The sequence below is a fragment of the Ammospiza caudacuta genome, chromosome Z (genome assembly GCF_027887145.1).
Source record: "Ammospiza caudacuta isolate bAmmCau1 chromosome Z, bAmmCau1.pri, whole genome shotgun sequence".
Classification (NCBI taxonomy): Eukaryota; Metazoa; Chordata; class Aves; order Passeriformes; family Passerellidae; genus Ammospiza; species Ammospiza caudacuta.
In genome coordinates this window covers 16,680,806-16,692,955 of record NC_080632.1, presented here as the reverse complement: position 1 = coordinate 16,692,955, position 12,150 = coordinate 16,680,806, and the positions used below count along the sequence as shown (strand labels likewise).

Here is a 12,150-nt window from a genome sequence, read left to right as displayed (position 1 = left end):
ATGATACATTCTCATTCAGTTTCACAACCAGAACCTGGGCAGAAACCCAGGAAAAGCCTATCTCTACCTGACATCTGATTACTGACTAGCAAGGAGTTGCCATCCAGAGCAATTTTTGTAACTCATGAAATATCTGCATCTTCTACATTAACAGAGAGGAAGAATATTTCAGAGACCTTATTTTGTGGGCTTTGAATTTAATGTAGGATATCATTTATACATGAATATTGTACCTCACATCCCATTATACATTCATGGAATATTGTTTAAGTGGTGTAGATCACACAAAGCTTTAAATGGTTCTTCCATTGCAGAAAAGAAACCTGTTTGGCACACTATTCTGCTTTAGTCAACACCCAGAGACAAGCTGTCTATGTAGTAATAGTTTTTACAACAAAAATTTTCAAAATCACTGTTAAAATATTGTAAATTATATTAATCTTTCAGAGATCTCTTCCCATTCTCATTATCAGCTGACACTTGATGGGAAGGCTCTTGAGACTGAAAAATAACATGGCAGAGCCTTGGCCTCATTTCAACAGACTCCAAGCTGTATCTTGCATTTTGGCATGGCTTAGCTACAGGAGTGACTCAAGTTTGTCTCTCTGAGGGAAAGATTTGCATTCTTCCCAATGAGGATTTCAGGTCTGAACAGTGTTTCAGTGTGCCAGTCCACTGTTTGTATTGAATGCTAACAAACACTCAAAGCTTAAATGCATATTTTGCTCACCTAATAACTAACTAACAATAGCAGTTCAAATGCAATTAGGAGTTCAGATTGAGTTTCCTGAGATTACTGTCAATCTTATTACTTATTTGTTCTGTCATATTGTCTTGAAGCTGCAATTTTTTATTTTCTCCGTATGGTGTGTACACCAACATGAGAAAGATCATGCTTTCTCCAATGATCTTTAAATATAACATGTTTGTGCATAGCTTTCACCTGGTTTTCTAAAGTAGACCTGGTTTCCCTGGATGTGTATGACAAGAGATGGTACAGTGTCATCGAAGTGACAAAGAAGTCCAAAGTCTGTCCAGCCCAGGCAGCACATTGGCCCAGCATGACAGACTCCACTCCAAATTCCTCACTTTCATGATCAGGTGCATATTAATAGGAACGGAAGCCGAGGAGCCGCAGTCAGTGTGAATGCTTGGCGAGGTTTGTAGTCATACTTTGAGTTCCAGAGGTGAATACTTACTGTGCCACTGCTGCACCCTTTTTGGTCACTTCTCATTATGGTGGATGATAGTGCAGTAAAAATTGCCTGTTCTATCACACAGTTAATCTTACTTTAGACAGTGTATGCCAGATGGCATTATCTTGGTGTTTCATACCAAGATTAGAAGAAAGCTTGATTCTATTCCAGAGTCAATGTAGAAGGCCTGGGTGAAGGGGTGAGGAGGCTGTATTGTATGGGTATTTTAATTTTGTATTACAAAAGTTAGTGGGAAAATCAGATAAAGAATAGTGTCAGCCTTGAAACAGTATCCAAATAAATTATTCAACTATAAATATGTCTACATTTTCATTCTTTCTGTGGACAGTCTTTTGATTATCTTAATGATTCCACACTCTTGCTTACAGTACTTAATCAAACACATAGAGCCAGAAGATGATGTAGCCCTTGAAATCAAAACTAGGCAATGTTTCTGAACTTCACTGCATTTGTTTGTTCTGCTCTAAGCTTTACTCTGCAAAGGTCTGTGCAAGTTACTGCTGAGTTACTAGGCTTCTAATTCAGTGTCCAGAGTTTGTAATGAAGTCACGGTGTTTCCAGCTGTCTGCCGGTTCCCGTGCCAGAACGGCGGCGTCTGTGAGCGACCCAATGCCTGCTCCTGTCCCGATGGCTGGATGGGCCGTCTCTGCGAAGAGCGTATGTATGCCATCCCTAACTGTAATCCTAAGGGTTTTGTTGGTAATGATGAAGATTAATTTACTGCAGTGAACCAGAAGAGGCATAACAGATAAAACCATAAAAATCATTAATATATTCTGCTTGACAAATGTAAGGGAACAGAAAGGTATATACTTGGCTTGTTTCTAGAAAAATAACTGTTCCCTTACATCTTCAAAGCAAAATAAGCACTTTTTAAATTGATGTGATTTTGTTTCTCGGTGCTCTTTCACTGTGGTTGAAGAACACCTTGTTTCAGTTCTCCAAAGTCTGTTTCTAATAGCAATACCTGATAGTTTTGGGGAATGAACAGTGATTAGAACAGAAGAGACGTGAGCGTTCTGCTGGTGGCTACATTAGTTTCTTGGCTTCCATTTTTATCAGTCTGTGGTTATGAACCTCATCAGTTCATGTTCAAATAATGTAATGTGTCACATTTTCCAGGCTGTCCCTCCTGACCTGTGTACTTGTCCCTCACAAGTTCTAGACTGATTTTTCCTGTCATGAATTTCCAAATTATTAGAGAACTGGAACTGTTGTCACTGAAAAGAGCCAAATCTAACTCTCAAATCAGATTCCCTGGGTGACATTGGGATGCCAGTTTGATCCACGTTTCTCTTCATGGTGGTCTTAGCACAAGGAATTTGGGAGATTTAACCCTTTCAGCCTGGCACAGCTGCTGCATGAGGAGCCTTATTACTGTACATATAGTAAGGCATAGCCTATGTGGAGAGAAAAGGAGGTGCCTTTATTTAGTATTTAGTATTCAGTATGTATTACAGTGACCTGAGAGGGTCTTCAAGGTGAGAGACATGGACGAGAATCTTAGTTCATGATCAAAAGGCTGGATTTATTGATATATGATATATAATACATTATAACTATAATAAAAGGAATAGAGAGAAAAGTTGCAGAGGCTTGCTAAGCTAAGAATAGAATAGGAAAGAATCCATAACAAAGTTTTGTGTCCAGCAGAAAGCAAGGACAAACTCTCCCATGAGTGGTCAGCAAATCCAAACACTCACAGAAGACCAATCACAGATGCTCCTGTTACATTCCACATCAGCAGATAATTAATGTTTACATTTTTCTTCTGGGGCCCCAGCTTCCCAGAAAGGACAAATCCTAAAAGAGAGGATTTTATGAAAAAATGTCTGCGACAAGTATGGCCCTGATGTAAGGTTTTAGCATGTCCAAGATCTACAGCAGGGGTGGTGTCACTGTCCCCAAATCTGAGTCACTGCCTCTGACTCTGAATATATATGGAAACCTACAAAAATTGTGCACATTCTCATCTACTTCTTGGAAAAGAATACGGTTCAAGTATTTAAGATGTATCATGTGTTAAAATGGTCCTCTGAATCTCTACAGCTTTCAAGTCTTCTCTGTGACAGTATCAGTTACACATGGCAGAAATTAGTAGTAGATACAGAATGAAAACAAGAGGTTCAGCAAGTTTTATCTTTTTGCATTTATGGAAACTCCAGCTATGTAGTGTATTCACACAGCTCCTCTTTTTCTGTCCCTGTGCCTGGCAGTATCACCACAGCCATTTGTGCAACTGAGTCCTGTAAGTCTCACAGTCAGCAGGAGAGGATTGCACCCTGTGTCTGAAAAATTGTGTTTGGTATCCCACAATTGAATTTATTAGTTTCATCAGTAATGACACTTGAAGTATTCTCTAGAACTAGACATTTTATTTATGATCCCAGCCACTTCAGTCATCATCCAATTCAGACTGGCAACTGACCAGGCAGGTCACACTTCATGAAGGTACAGGCACTAGGGGTTTGGTTTGGTTTGGTTTGGTTTTTTTGTTTTGGTTTGTTTTGTTTTACTTTAATATAGATAGTTAGAAAAAGGGAAAGAATTCCCACAATTGGTCAGTACAACACCAATTTTGCATTGCTTGTCAAACAAGGTGCAGCAATGAACAGAAAAACAGTTTTAGTCTTTGAAGTTGAGGGCCTGTTCTGGAAGCCCAAGGAATTTTTGAGCACTAGCACTGAGCACTGACTTGTCAGTATCAAGCCACAAAAAGCACACTGAGAGAATTTAGTCACCTTGTAGTTCACAGTACCTTTCACAAAAAAGATAGGATTCATCTTCTTGAGAGAGAGAGAATGGTCTTCCTGACCATTCTAAAGAACTTGCATGGTACTACAAGTTTAATGATTTAGAGAAGTATTTTCTGGTGATACAAGTTAGTCCTGTGAGGTTCGTGGAAGTTCACAATTATTTTTTTATCCAAGCTGACTGTACCTGCTCAGCTTGATCTCTGCTGTGCAGCAGAAGAGGAACCCCTATCTGAGTCTTATGCAGCCCCCATCCACCGTCCCAGTATTAAACTCTACTGGAAATGCCTCTTGAGGGTCCAAATTTGAGACCCAGCTCAACTTTTGCTCTTCTTAGAGCAGGTACACTCAAGTACTTTGTTCACTTAGCATAGTGGGGATGATAGTTTTGTGAAGATACTTAAAGCATGAACACCTGGGAGTTTTGCAGATCTGCTCCTAGGAGCAGTGTAGCTCAATTGCTGCTCTGTCCAGAGGTCATCAGCTGATTGGTATGTGCTTTGTTTCTTCCCCAGAGTTTCCAGCCCTAGCCTTTTTCACCCAAAATGCCTTATATCCAAGCTGCCTTTCCCAAGGGGCATATAGTTTCACCTGTCTCAGCATGTTTTCACTGGCCTAGACAAAGTGCTTTTCTATGGGCAAGGCACAGATTAACTTGTTTTGGATGCTACATCTGCAAGCCCAGAGAATTCACAAACAATCCAGTTTTTTGTGATTAAAGCATGAACTGGTGTCGTTAGCATCATCAGAGAAGTGGCCAATGTCTGTGGATATTACATGTGAGATACAAACAGCCCTGGCTCCTTTCCCATGAACACAGAGCCTACAAGCACCTGAAGGACTCCAGCAATTGCTCCAGCCTATCCATTTCTTTGCCCCTACTCTTTGTCATATCTGTCTGTCGTGCCAGTTGTATAAGCTGCTCATGCCTGGTGGTAGGTCCTGCTCAGCTCTGCTCTCCATGCAAACAGTTAAAGGGGCAGTAGAGTTTCTGGTTAAACATAAGCTCATCTCTTGCACACTCTATTCTTTGCTTTCATGGGAGATAATTATTTTTTCTGGTTCTCTTCTCCTTAGCAATATGCATTCTGCCATGTCTCAATGGAGGTCGCTGTGTGGCCCCTTACCAATGTGACTGCCCCCTCGGATGGACTGGATCACGCTGCCATATGGGTAAAACTTCTCACCTGCCTTTTTTCTCACTTTTTGAGACTGCTAGCAATAACTAGCACAGTTCTCTAGGGACTCATAAAACTCCTGAGCTCGTCAGGAAAACCCAGGCCTACAATAAGGTTCCTGGAGGATTTGCTGTTCCCAGCTGTAAACTACCTTCAGACTAGTCCCTCCCTGATGAGTCTTTAAAAGTACAGAAAAGCTTGCTCTCAAAAAGGACAGACAGTATTCACAAAAGTACTCTCTGCAAAAAGCAGTGCAAAGGAGAAAAGGTTTCCAAGGAGAAGAATAAAACTATTTTTCTCAATTCCAGGTGCATGATTTTCATTTCCATCTTCAGGAAATGCAGGTCACCATTAAATTCACTACCAAGCTGCAGGTATTACAGAGGTTTTTCACCACATAGCTGTCTGGTTTGGTGGATGGCCACTGATATCGTGGGTACTGAATCAGGACAGAGAGCACAGCAAAACAACGATTTAAGGGTGATTGAATTCAATAGATACATTGTACAGAGGCACCTTACATTAAGTATCATCTAAGTTCTTTGAGCAAATTCAATGTGCACTTCTTTTTACTGGATCTCTTACTTGCACCTAACCGAAGGTGAAGGTCATGGAGCACACAAAAATAGTGAGAGGTAGGAGGGGAGTGATTCTAGTGTCCAGGTTTGTGGCCTAACCAGTCCGTTTATGTGTGATGAGGTTGGCTCTACTTATGGAAAATATTTGAATCTGAGTTTAGAATATGGGATTTCATATGAAGACTGAACAAACACCAGATTTTGAAAGACTATTCCCTGTGAAAAGACAATAAAACTCAACAACTGACTGATTACTGAAACATCTTTCAATCATTGTTAAATCTTAAACACTTACAAATATTAGCTATTTTTAAGCATGTATTTCAGTTTCTTCAGTATTTTTATTGTCCAGGTGTACCTTAACTGATTTACAATAGGAGCTTAACATGAAAGCCCCGCTTTGCCTTCCTGCAAGACTTTGAAGTAGCTGATGGGGTGAGCTGGGAAGGAATTCATGCCTCTGGTAATGAATGTTCATAGTATTTGTTTAACTGATAAGCATGGTGAATCTGAGGGATAAGCTGTGCAATACACTGCAAACCAAATCCTTCTGCAGAAAATTGAAATACCAGAGAGAACATTTTCACTCTGAACTATTGTATTTTGAAGGGACTCTTACCTAACACATAATGCATCATTTCCTCTCATATTTCACAAGCTTTGCAGCTATAATAGGTGTTTGAGGAGGATAGATGGCTTCTTGGCTTTTTGGCCAGCCATTCAAATCTGTACAGGCTTGACTTGCTTTTCAGTAGCTAAAGGGAAAATTATAGTGAACAACTGCATCTGCATCATAAACACTGCTTATGAAGTTTTTTAATCATTTGTTGTTTCAGCTACTGATATTGACATTTTGCTGTGATAGAGAAATACTTCAGTGACAGCTAAAGATGTTTTGGTCATATGCTTCATTCCCAAATCAGAAGTAATTTTCAACATTATGCACTTGGTGCACTTAATTGTATATGGATGGTCTATCACAATAGCCTCCTGCCATTGTTTGTTCTTGTTTGGCCCAGAGGAACTGGAGTAGGTTTTTTGCATTCCTGTGACTACTCATTTCTATTTCCTGTCATTCCATAATAATTAGTGCTCCCTAATGCATATTCCTTGCAAAAATATAACCCAGACTTTGTCCACACTATGGCATTATATGCTTTAAAGTATTCACATATTTCCTGCAATATAAATGTTTGTGTTTGAAGGACCTCATTAAGTTTATATCTAAATTGGTTCTATAAACTGTGTGGTTCTTTACCTTTCAATCTCAAAATTGATAGGAAGACTTGAAACTTTGACTTGTGTTTGGTTACGTGGTACCCTTGGGTTAGACTGTCACAAAAAAGCATATTCAGCCAGGCTCAGCGTGACCTGTAAGGCAGACAAGGGTGTTTTTTCTAATGCCCTGTTGCAGCTAGTCTCACCTCTTAGGGCTATCCAGCGTCTTTCAGGATCTTACTGTCATTCTCTGATTCCTTTCCTTGTCTCCATACGGGTGTCATTCCGTGAAGTCTTCCTCCTTGCTTGCTATTGATCTGTGCATGGCTTTCTCACCTTCAGCTTCCTCTGCTTTTGCTGTCTCTTTCTATACTTTTTTCCCATGTCTGGTGTCTGTTTGTCCTGGCTAGTGTTAAGCTGTCACATACCTTTAAAAAAAAAATCCACAGTTTATTCCTGTTCATTTCATGATTCTTCTAATTCTTGCTCCTACTTCTGCTTGCATTCCTTTGTTGTCTTAATTGGAATCAAAGAACAACAGAATTTTTAAGGCAATGTGAAATTACCCACTGGCTGTTTCAGGCAGCTCATACAATGCATCAGACAGCAAAAGCAGTAGAAGGAGTCAAATCACACTTAGCAGACGTATGCTTCTCAGGCTGCATTTCCCATTCTTAACAGAATAAGGCAGGATGGATTTTCAGTGTCCTGCTACTATTCCTCAACAAATCAGCTTGTTGTGGATGTGCTCATTAATGCAAATTTGTGTGTGTTTGTGTGCAGCTGTTTGCCACTTGCCTTGCTTAAATGGTGGGAGGTGCATACGACCAAACCGGTGCTACTGTCCCTCTTCCTGGACTGGACCTGACTGCTCTAGGTAAGTGTCAGTGAGCACTGTCCCAGGGCTAGACTGAATCACATCCTACTGAACTCTAAATCTGAGGAATGAGCAAATAATTTTAACATTTTGAGCATCTCTAGATTCTGTAAATCAGTAACCTTTAGATGCCTCAAGTTTCATGGGCAATATGTAAAGACCTTAGAGGGTACTCTGCAAAATGATTGCCAAACTTGTAGCAAACTCTGAAAATTCCATCTTTACATGTAATCAGAGAGGCAAACCCACAATGTTTAGACTGATTTTTTCATTATGTAAATGGAGGTGGAGTTTTAACATGTAATACAGAATGTTCTTTGGGAAATTTTGGTGGCTTACTCTTTACTAGTGTTCATTTTGAGCTGTATACACCTCAGCTAGGTCCATGTTTAAAACTGGGGTTATGCAATGTTTATTATGACTTATGTAAGTCATCTTACACCCAGCATTGAGTGATGTAATCATTTAAAGAGTACAACAAGGTGCCCCTGAGGCAAGTCCAAGTTCAAATCTCCTGGCAGCTCTAGGGCCATGATAGCAAAAAATGTGTATACCTCAACTCACACAGCCTCTTGCTGAACACAGTGGTCATTATTCTGGAGAGCTAAATAAGAACCAGATGAATATAACTATTTTTCTGCAGGGAACAGATGAAGCCTGTGACATTGTAATCTTTTCTGTTCTTCTTTCTGGGCAGAGAGTGACAGACATTTCTTCCTATCCCTCTGATAGACAGTTTATCTTAAAACTATAGAAGAGATGCTTGACTGACAAATCACATTGTCCAAAACAAATAGTGTTCAATTGTCAGCTGTGATTATATGTGCCTTTGTAAAGCAACTTAAATGTATTGCCAACAAGTAGTACCTTTCAGCTTTAGAAAGGTATGCATCTGAAGTCAGGTAGTATATCCATTTAGGACATGAAGTAGAAAAGCCCAAATTCAGCAGGCATAATAGCCAAAAATAGTGGAGCTTATCTCATGATAAAAGTTTCGGGCTATTCCCAAACCAGATTATCCTTGGTTTCTTTTGTTGTCCAAATCCACAGCTCTGTGCAGCAGAGTACAGAAGGTGGGTCATTAGCCCTGGAGGATTGGGGTCTAGCAGCTTGTTCCTTCTAGGGAGGACATGTGTTTGAGATGACATTTCCCAAACATAACTGGATGGGTGAAGAAAGAAATGAGCTCTGAGATCTGTTTCACATTTTGTTAAGTTTTGGCTTCAGTTACTTGTGGCTCTTTATGGGATATGATACCTAGGAATTCTAAAAAAATACAGGCAAATAACATGATACCAGAGATTCCCTGCTGCAGTTAACAAGGTGTGGATTTATAAGGGGAAGCTAAAAGGTCCCAAAGTTTTTATCAGCATGCAGAATAAGACTAGTTCCAAACTACTCTGTGATAAGCCATGACTTAAATTAAATGTCAGATATTTCTATTTCCCATGGCACTCTCTCCACCTCTTTGAGCTGTGGCATTCTAATCCATGGTATACTTTCAGACACCATCCTCTTGTGCCTCAGTGTTGATCATTTCATATGTTCAGCACACCACTGATTTTACTTTGTTTTTGATGCAGGAAGCGGAAGGCTGGATTCTATCCCTTTTAACATCAGAGCAGCAATTCTGCATTTAGATATCTTTCTTCAGCCTAGGCACCAAGGCTTGGATTCTAATGCATTGTAAATCAAATCCATTGTTTCCCTTCCCCCACCCCTCCCCAGCTCCCTTGTTTTGTATTTTATTTTGTGATACATCTTTCAATTTTTAAAGAAATCCTCTGTATTTTTCATTTATAAAAGTATTATCAAATATATGCTGCTACACAGGTGTCATACACATACAAATGTAAAAATTCCTACAATCCACTGCGGAAGTGCTTGTTTAAGGTGAAGTCCCTCCCATTTCTTACATTAATTAAGCTAATTAAACTGTACTATACTGCCAGATGTGATTAAACAGAATATGGCAACTCTGCTTAGGAGCTTCAAAGAATACTACTGTCCAGCAACTCAACAGTAAAGTGTGTTACACAAGGCTGAATGAGCCTCTAAAGTCTGCATTGGGCCTGTCTTGGAACTTCAGTTGATAAAAATTATAACTGCATGTGATAAGATATGCATTGCAACCACAGTTTCTGGTGAGCATAAGAAGAAGATTCTGTAGTGTAGTTTATGTGACATTAACTTCATTGGAGAGTTACTTAATGGGAGGCATCAGCATGAGCTTTACATGAGATTTCTTAGTAAAAGCGATGAGGGCACACCATCTCATTCAGAGAAGAATGGATTAAGTCTAGCCAACAAGAGTCTTTGAAGCTTTCTGACCTACAGGCTGTTCAGGTGTAGCTCTAAGCTGAATAATCCAGGATCCAGCAGTAGGAAGCAGATGGATCTCTGAAACTTGCACCTTCCATTTGCCATGGGATTCACAATCTGCCTGTAACCACCATCCCTTTCCTATATAAATGAGGTACGTCTCTTCATAGGTATCTGCTAGGTGAATGTTTTTGATATCTTAGGATTGAGTCCCAATATCTTACTGTCCCTGAGATGGAGAGAGAAGGCACCAGCTAGGTTTATGAGTGAAAGTTTGCTATTGCTTGCAAAAATGTTGTGGTTTTGTTATGCAGAATCCTCAAAAAATTGGAAAAGACCTCTCTTAAACACACACCGGCAGAAATGCTCAGCTCACTGAGAAATACTGAGAGCATACATCTGAGCAAATATAATCAGATTTCTTATTCTCAGACTGGTGATCCCACTGTGTCTGAGGAAAACACACATGAGTTCCACCATTAAGTCATGCTCTGATGAACTGAAATGTTAAAATTTATGATTAAGTAGAGTGGTGGACAAGACAGAAATCGCATGCATTGCACCTTTCAAAGTCACATGTTTGGTAACTGTTATCAGTTAGCAAAAAGTCTGATCTATGAGAAAAGATCTTAGAGTCAGAACAAGAGTCATTGATCAGAAGCTCCATTTTCCCCAATAATAACAAAAAAGTGTAATTTGCAGTTATCATTGGGAAAGAAAGAGAAATAAATTTTACCTTCTGTAGCTTCCTATTCCTGCTTAGTTACCCTCCAGATTAAGAGTCTGCACGACTGCCCCACCCCACTTCATGGATGTACCTTCCTTTTATGCATGAACCCTGATACAGGAAAGTGATAGGACACCAAAACAAGCTCACAGTAACAGGGCTCTAGTAAATACTGACACATAACTGATGGCTGTTAGCCTAAAACCAGAAATGGAGAAGAAAGAAACAAGCAAAGTTGTCAGCCATTAGGAGCTTTCAGCCCATTAAAAGAAAAACAGATAGTAAAGAATAGGAGTCATTAGGGGATCAAATTAATGTGAATGTAGATTCCTTCCCAGCGGGAGCTGCAACCAGCTGAAGAGTTGTGGTTTTAGCTCCCACAACCTTCTTTTTCTAATGAACTCTGCTAGCATGTAGCAAAAATCTTCTGTCTCCCAGCTCCACAGCCATCGACGTTTACAGCTTTGACTGAAGTTGGTGTTCAGTAAGTAATGTCCACATTTCAGCACACAGTCATCACCATTTGTAGTCACTTTGTTCCTTGACTTCCTTGCTGCCTTAACAGCAAATGAAGGAAAGCTGCATTGAGCAACACAGGACTTCTCAAGGGAAAAAGTGGATAGGTGAGAAAAGTAGATCTTTATTTATATGTCATTCTCGTGTTTTTGTCCCTTTTCCAGTGTGCTTCTCTGGTGTGTCCTCTGACTCTGTCCTGGTCGTGTCCAGAGCAGAACAGCAGTGGTGAGGAAAGTGCTTAGATCTGGCAGGACATTGCTGGACAGTTTAGGGCTGGAGAATAGCTTTTAGCACCCCAGCTTCACACTAGTGACTTGTACATGGAGTCCTGGGATCAACCCAGTCAACACGTTTTTTAAGGAGATATGGTGTTAGGACAGAATAGCTGAAACTAGAGGCTGTCATATTAGTGCTATTGATGATGTTTTGATACTTGCTGGAATATTTTCCCCACCCTACCCAGTACTGTATTGTCATTTATGTCACTGCTTGTTGTGTGTTTTAAACAACTTCCATGTGATGCACTTTACACTGTAAATAAAGTTGCACCCTGTTTAGTACCTATATAGAGGCAACATTGTATTCTTTTTGTAAACCCTCACAACAATTATATTAAGCTATTAATCTTTAGGATCTGATGGAAAAGACTACAAAAATAGACCTCCACTTAAACAAAAAGACAAAACAATTGCCAGCAAACTTAAGAGGTTGTAATGGATTAGTCCAGATTTGGATTTGCAGATAAAAAAGCAGTTAGCGCCTCA

At 39.8% G+C, this 12,150-nt stretch overlaps 1 protein-coding gene across 2 annotated transcripts in view; it reads left to right on the top strand.

Annotated features, from left to right (window-relative positions):
* Positions 1 to 11,942, top strand: part of SVEP1 (sushi, von Willebrand factor type A, EGF and pentraxin domain containing 1) — a 118,273-nt gene extending 106,331 nt beyond the window's left edge. For both annotated transcript variants that reach the window (XM_058824354.1, XM_058824352.1), the window contains 4 exons: positions 1,779 to 1,874; positions 5,048 to 5,143; positions 7,728 to 7,821; positions 9,405 to 11,942. In XM_058824354.1, coding sequence (XP_058680337.1) covers positions 1,779 to 1,874; positions 5,048 to 5,143; positions 7,728 to 7,821; positions 9,405 to 9,435 — 317 coding nt within the window. In that variant the 3' untranslated portion in view covers positions 9,436 to 11,942. The remainder of the gene's footprint in view (positions 1 to 1,778; positions 1,875 to 5,047; positions 5,144 to 7,727; positions 7,822 to 9,404) is intronic.
* The last annotated feature ends 208 nt before the right edge of the window (positions 11,943 to 12,150 follow it).